Raw genomic sequence first — 7,504 nt, 5'->3', positions numbered from 1 at the left:
GAATCTTTTGGACAGGCTTTATTAAGGTCTGTGTAATCTACACAGACTCGCCACTTACCGTTCTTCTTAGGAACCACAACAGTATTAGCTAACCAGTTAGGATATTTTACCTCACGAATTGAACCAATATTTAGTAGCTTTTGAACTTCCTCTTGAATCACCTTATTTTTGAAAGTTCCTTGCTTTCTTTTCTTTTGCTTGACGGGAGGAAATGATGCATCTTCATTCAACTTATGAGTCATAACTTCCGATGGTATCCCTGTCATGTCAGAATGGGACCAAGCAAAACAGTCTGCATTAGCTTTTAAAAATTCAATCAATTTACGCTTTACCTCCGGGCTAAGATTAGCTCCTATGTACACTTTCCTCTCGGGCCAATGTATAAATAACACCACAACCTCTAGCTCTTCTATCGTTGTTTTGATATTTTCGTTCTCTTCCGGTTCTTGAATGGTGTCAGGTCTTGAATCCACATCTGTTTGCTGTTGACCAGGTGAGGGTGACTCCGTGTTACCTTTACCTAAATTCTGTAATTGCTATTTGTCTCCACCATCAACAACTGAATCTGCAACGGAATTGATGCTTCTAGATGTTTGTTGATCCCCTCTGATTTGGCATATTCCCCATGGAGATGGGAATTTAATAACTTGATGTAAGGTTGATGGGACAGCATCCATATCATGGATCCAAGGTCTCCCTATGATCATGTTATAAGCCATTTCCATATCTACTATCTGAAATTTAGTTTCTTTAACAACACCTGCAGCAAAAGTTGTTAGAACTACATCTCCTTTTGTTACTACACTTGAATTGTCGAACCCGGACAAGGTATGCGCCTTCGGTATCATTTTGTCTTCAGCTTGCATTTCACGTAATACCCTTAGTAGTATAATATTTACGGAACTTCCTGGATCAATCAAAACTCGTTTTACATTAGTGTCATGTACAAGTAAAGATATTACCAATGCATCGTTGTGGGGGGTGATCACTCCTTCTGTATCTGCATCATCAAAAGTGATACTTTCATCTTCTAAGGTTTGTCGTACTCGCTTCCCGTGTGTGATTGTTACTTTGGAAACTTTATTTGAAGCCGTATATGTTACTCCATAAATATCTTCTCCCCCACTTATAACATTCACGGTTCTCTTGGGTGATGGGGGCTTTGGTGGTTCTTGCCTATTTTTCATGTAGGCTTGCTTACCTTTCTCACTAAATAACTCAGTGAGATACCCTTGTTTCAATAGATGGTCCACTTCACTTTGCAAGAATCTACATTCTGAAGTCTTATGCCCGTGATCATTGTGAAATTCGCACCAATGATCTGGATTGCGCTTATTTGGATTTGACCGCATCTCTTTCGGCCACCGTACCTTATCTCCCATGCTCCTCAAAACAGCTACGAGCTCGGAGGTAGTGACATTGAAATTATATCCACCAAATCTTGCCTTCAAACTTCCATCATCATCTCGTGACCCGCGTGTGTTTCGATCGTTCCCAAACCTTGATGAGGAGCCTGATTCCCTGTTCCTAGGTCTGTGATCGTACCTTTGATTATCTTATCTTGACCGTGAGTCCTTTCCCGCAGGTCCCATGTATGGCTCGTACCTGTTTTTACCGGATCTCTTTTCATTTTCCACACGCCTTGAGCTTACCTTTTCTTCTGTTTTATGTCGTAAAATAATGTCTTCTTCAATCCTCATCTTTGTGCTGTATCTGTTGTAGACATCATTCCACGTTGTTGCTGGGAATTCTTGAAGGCTTTCTTTGAGTCGCCTCGTGGCTTCTGAACTCTTCTCATTTAAATTACTAGCAAAGGCTATGGCTGCCCAATTGTCAGGTACTCGTGGCAGCGTCATTCTTTCCCGTTGAAATCTATCTACGAACTCTCTAAGCAACTCTGAGTCTCCTTGCTTGATTTTGAAGATATCTTCCATTCGCTTTTCAACTTTTTGAGCTCCCGAGTGTGCTATGATAAATAAATCTGCAAGCTCAGCAAACGAATTTATAGAATTTTCAGGTAAAAGAGAATACCATGTTAGGGCTCCTTTAGTGAGTGTTTCACCGAATTTTTTGACCAAGACCAACTCAATTTCTTGCTTAGTCAAATCATTGCCCTTGACACCTGTTGTGAATGCAGTAACGTGATCTCGTGGGTCTGATGTACCATCATACTTTGGAATATCAGGCATTTTAAACTTCTTTGGAATTGGAAGGTTAGTACTAGACTTTGTAAGGTTAGTACTAGACTTTGTAAATCAGAATTAACTGGATTACCTGGGTCTCTCTCTTGTGTTTCACTAGGGGTTCCACCGGTGCCAGAATTAAACAATCCTGAACGAGGATTCTCCAAAGTGTTGTTGTTTGGAGCAGATGTAGGTGGAACAGCAGGCAATTGACGAACAAAAGCTTGGAGAGCGTTATTAACTTGAGCAGCGATAAGTTTTTGCAGAGCCTCATTCATGGTTTCAACGTTTTCAAATTGAGCCTGTCCATCCGTATAAGATCCATCAGGAGTGCCTTCACGAGATCGTCGTGGGGAGCCTCGTGGAGAACCTTGTGGAGAGCCTTGTGGGGAATCTCCCTGAAGTTGTTGGATTGTCTGAATTTCTGGGTTTCCTTGAGTGTTGTCATTGTTGTTTGACATGATTGACGCAATCAGGAAAATTAGATTGAGATATGCTTGATTATCAGATTCCCGGTAACGGAACCAATTTGTTTAACCAAAAAATAGAATTTCGGTTAAAACTAGAATTTAAGAGAAAAAATCGGGTTACTGATAATCAGGAGACGAAAAGAATAAGAAATTTTTTGTGGATAATAAATGCAGTAAATAAGTTTGTATTCCAATGTAATCACAATGATATTTCGTGTCCTTACAAATGATGAGACCTCCTCCTTTTATAGTTGTCTTTCCTAGGAAAAGGTATAACACCTTAGCCTTAAAGAGGCAATTATGAGCATTAAATGACATTAAATGAAACGTTACACAATCATTCAGAATCAATATTGATTCTCTAACGTATTTGTCATTTAATATTGAATTTAGACTCCTTTATGCCCTCAGATTCATATCTTCAATTCCTTCTGACCCACCCTCCTGACTTTAATTAAATTAAATAGATACGAGACTCGTATCTTTTGAATAGCTTCTCGTGCCTATTTAACTTTCTTCTCCTCGTATCTGATATCGCCCGTGCCTCTTGACTGACTATCCTGCTTTGACTATTTGACTGATCCACGTGTCATGCCACGTCACCTTCAATATGAATTCAGTTTTTTCCCAATACATTTAAGACCACAAGTTTCAAACGTCTTATAGCCGCACAAATATTATGACATGTTTATGGTTAAAATTTTCAAAAGTCCTAATTTGTGCCGAGTCAAACTATGTCACATAGAGTAAACCTCTTCTATGTATGATTTTCCCTCAAAGTATATTTTTGAATTAATTTATTTTCACTTGCTTATTGGATGATACAAAACCATCCTGATTATCTGAATTGAATAAAAAAAGAACTAACTGTAGCTAGATTTAACAAGAGAATTAAGAAACTTACTGCATCAGAGGGCTGAGCCAGGCCCCATATCTGTCCTCAAGTTCTTGAGGATAGTCATTATGATGGATGGTCACAAATGGTGCTACTCCTGCATTTTATGTATCTATTAATATTACCATCATTAATTATTTGCTTCTTTTTTTTTGTCAACTCTTAGTAATATAACGTGTGTTATAAAAATAAAAAGAGTTGGCAAAGAATAATGGAAGAAAGAAGAGTTCTTTGACAACTACGTACCTTTGAGTAAGAGATTATTAATGATATTATTGTAAAACTTGATTCCAGCTGGATTCACGACCCCTAACTTTCCTCCTGTCCAGAGAATATCATTAGGAAGAGTCAAAAACATATATGCTTAATTAATTTAAGTATCTCTTTGTTTAATCCCATGTGATTGTATTTAACTTTTAAAAGAAGTGAAAATAAGAGAAGAGAATGAAAAAGGAACATTTATATATATACTTGGAAGAAGTCTACTCCAGGAAATGGAGAATCGATAAGCATTTACTCCAAGAGAGGCCATTATGTCAATATCTTCCTGCCATCATTAAACAACTTAAATGACACGTATGTTCAAATGTTTCCAAAAGATGAAAAGCACTCTGTTTTACTTTATGTGTGCTACTTTTTTCGTTCAAAAAATATTGTCATCTTTCCGTATTTGTATTTGAAACATTCAAATTTTAAACTTTTCATTTTATGCTTAATAACCACATGCCACATAAAATGAAACCGAAGGATTACCAAGTAACGATGATAGTGATCGTCGGCTACATCTCCATTTCCTCCATTTGTGATACTGCCTGAACCAATTCAAGTACAAGATAGTAATTAAACGTATTAGCTAATATAAAAGGAACATATTAAAGAAACCTTAATTTATACAGACGTAAACGAAAGTGAGAGATTACACCATTGGTGTGAGAAAAAACATCCCAGTTGCTAAGACTTCTGCCCTCTTCAATATATGCTCCTTCGATCTATATTCATATACTTAGTATTAATTAAGGATGTGATATATGAGAGCAGAGACAATTAATAATTAAAGAGCAGGAAAATGAAAATCAGAGATGTGGGTACTTGATAGGCAGAAGTTGATGTTCCAAAAAGAAAACTATCTGGAAATTCTGATCTTTTAACCTCTTCTTCCAACTCGTTTCCTCCTTGGCCGATAATACTGTAGGCAGAAACTTGTTGCAATACTAAGAGGAGACAAATGAAGTAGGAGTTCTTAGTTTTGGTGCCCATCTTCATTTTATCTAAATTTCAGATAAAACTGATAGTCTATCTGACGGAGCCTAATTAAGTTGTATTTATAGGATTACTAATTAATATATAACAGGATTAAAAAAGTTCAACGTAGCTCTCATTCCTTGTTGCATATCTTAACTTTGACTTAATTTCAGGGAAAAAGAAGATTGTCTATCCGATGGCTGAGTTGTATTTTAATTATACTAATCAATAAAATTAAGGAATATTGAAGCTGCAGCTCTCACACCTAACTAATCATTAGGAAGTCAGGAAAATCACAATTCCAGTTGGCAGTTGCGGAGGATAGGGAAAACAATTCATATATATTGACATGATAGATGATAATCAATTTTTAAGCATAAAGCTATGAGAGCATCGTTCACAGTAAAACTGATAGAAGATACTCCTTTTAATTTTTCGTTTCGTGAAATTATCTATCTTTTGGATTTAAATTACATAAAGTTACGTTATTATGAAACTCAGTCGAGGAAATTTCATATTTAATATATGTGTAGTACTTAAAAAGACAACTAAAACAAGAGAACGCAACTAAAACAAGAGAACGAAAACCTTGATGACTTCGTGTTGCCCTTTTATCCGTTTATGTAAAACTGTGTTTGTGGCTGATGACTAAATAGACTTTACCTGTTCGTGACGCTTTCCATTTTATTTTTTGTGAACCCTTTGAGTACTGAATACGAAATAATAGAAAGATTTTTTTTTTTTTTAAAAAAAAAATTGTAGTAAACAAATCATGACATTTCAGTCATTACAATACCATGACATTAGGAAAAAAATTAGAAATTTAAAGTTGAATTTTTTGTAAATACAAAATAGCATTTTTAGATCAAATTGAAAATGCAATATTATTGCTTAAAATGAAATATAAGGAGTAGCAGTTTTAACGCAAAACACACCAAGGAAAGAAACCTCCTTTGCTGCACGCCCTCCAAAAGTCAAACCACGTTAATCTCAGCATACTGTTCTTTTAATCCCTCAAAATCTCGTATTGCGTTAGAAAATAAAAAAGAGGGAACAGAGGGGTATTCGGTCGTACTTGAGCTAGCTCATAGCTGGTAGCTCCCATTTAAAAACCATAGAAGTAGTCATCAAGAATCAAAAGCAGATTTAATGGCCACGACGTTTTCTAACTAATACTAGTATATTTAGTATCAAGTTCAAGTAAATTGTAATTTTATCATTAATTTCTCTTTCTCTATTGTAACGACCCGACCGGTCGTTTTGAGCATTTACACTTCGCTCGATAGTTTATGGGCATGAGTAGCTCCGTATGATGTATTATGACTTATAAGTATCGTCGGTTTCGGTTTTCAAGTTATTCGGAATCAATTTAGAAGAATGACTTTCATAGTTTAAGCTTTAAGTTGGAAGAGTTGACCAAGTTTGACTTTTTAGTATTTGACCTCGGATTGGAGTTTTGATGGTTCTATGTTCCTTGAAGGACTCGACACTAGTTGGCAAAAGTTGGAAATTTGAAGGTTTGGAAAGTTCATACGTTTGACCGAGAGTTGACTTTGATGATATCAGATTCGAATTATGGTTCTGGGAATTGGTATAGCTTCGTTATGTCATTTGGGAGTTGTGTGCAAAATTTGGGTTCATTCCGGGTTGATTTGCTGTGTTTTGGCACGAGTTATGGAAGTTGAAAAGTTCAAAGATCATTAAGTTCGATTTGAGGTGTGATTCATCGTTTCGGTGTTGTTATGCGTGATTTGAGGCCTCGAGTAGGTCCGTGTTATGTTATGGACTTGTTGGTATATTTGGACGGGGTCCCGAGTTGCCCGGGTGAGTTTCGGACGAGGTTCGGATCATTTTCATTTCATGTTGCATTGCTAAAGATTTCTGGTTCTGTCGTTTCCGCATCTGCAGAAGAATGGATGCAGATGCGGACAATTGGCCGCAGAAGGGTAGCAGGCTTGGCTGGAAATCATCGCAGATGCGGAGGAGGAGTAGCCCCTACGAGTGCGCAGAAGTGGAAATTGTTCTGCAGGTGCGAGGGATCGGGTTATTTGTTGTCGTAGAAGCGAAACAGTTACCATAGATGCGGTGGTCACAGATGCGACGATTTATCTGCAAATGCGAAAATCGCTGGGCAGATGCTACAAAAATTGAGGTTTTGATTCTTTCATGATATTTTGAGATTGGGGGCTCGGATTGAGACGATTTTTGGAGCAATTCTCATCACAAGGATTGGGGTAAGTATTCTACATTTGGTTTTGATTTTTTTTCCATGAATCTACCTTCATTTCTGGCAAATGGTTGATGAATTTTAAAGAGAATTTGGGAGTTTTGGCCTAATATTTCATAGAGTGAATTTTTAAGTTTTGAATATCTAATCGGTGTCGGATTTGAGTGAAACTAATATGGTTGGACTAGTAATTGAATGGGTTGCCGAATTTTGTGAGTTTTGTCGGGTTCTGAGGTACGGGCCCGGGTTAGACTTTTTTGTCGATTTTGGGCTTTTGATTAAGAATTCGACCTTTATCAATTGGGTTTGTTCCCTTTGGCATTATTTGATGTATTTGAGTTTCTTTTGGCTAGTTTTGAGCCGTTCAGAGGTCGGTATGCGCGAGATGGCATTTGTGGAGCATCATTAGGCTTGCACGGTATTGGATTTGGCTTGTTCGAGGTAAGTAACACTTCTAAATTTGATGCTGAGGGTATGAAACCACGAA

The 7,504-nt window shown here is 37.1% G+C and overlaps 1 protein-coding gene across 2 annotated transcripts in view; it reads right to left on the bottom strand.

The window, feature by feature from the left end:
- The window catches only part of LOC109206440 (beta-glucosidase 18-like), a 30,613-nt gene extending 25,775 nt beyond the window's left edge, over nt 1-4,838 (bottom strand). The window contains exons 1-6 of one of the 2 annotated variants that reach the window (XM_019369265.1): nt 4,638-4,838; nt 4,471-4,537; nt 4,302-4,360; nt 4,020-4,095; nt 3,795-3,869; nt 3,558-3,645 (exon numbers count right to left, since the gene is read on the bottom strand). In XM_019369265.1, the coding sequence (XP_019224810.1) occupies nt 3,558-3,645; nt 3,795-3,869; nt 4,020-4,095; nt 4,302-4,360; nt 4,471-4,537; nt 4,638-4,811 (539 nt within the window). In that variant the 5' untranslated portion in view covers nt 4,812-4,838. The remainder of the gene's footprint in view (nt 1-3,557; nt 3,646-3,794; nt 3,870-4,019; nt 4,096-4,301; nt 4,361-4,470; nt 4,538-4,637) is intronic. The other variant, XM_019369266.1, reaches the window with a different exon arrangement.
- Between the last annotated feature and the right edge of the window lie 2,666 nt (nt 4,839-7,504).

This window comes from Nicotiana attenuata, unplaced genomic scaffold (genome assembly GCF_001879085.1).
Source record: "Nicotiana attenuata strain UT unplaced genomic scaffold, NIATTr2, whole genome shotgun sequence".
Classification (NCBI taxonomy): domain Eukaryota; kingdom Viridiplantae; phylum Streptophyta; class Magnoliopsida; order Solanales; family Solanaceae; genus Nicotiana; species Nicotiana attenuata.
Note: the sequence above shows the minus strand (reverse complement) of the source record. Positions and strands in the feature narration are given on the sequence as shown.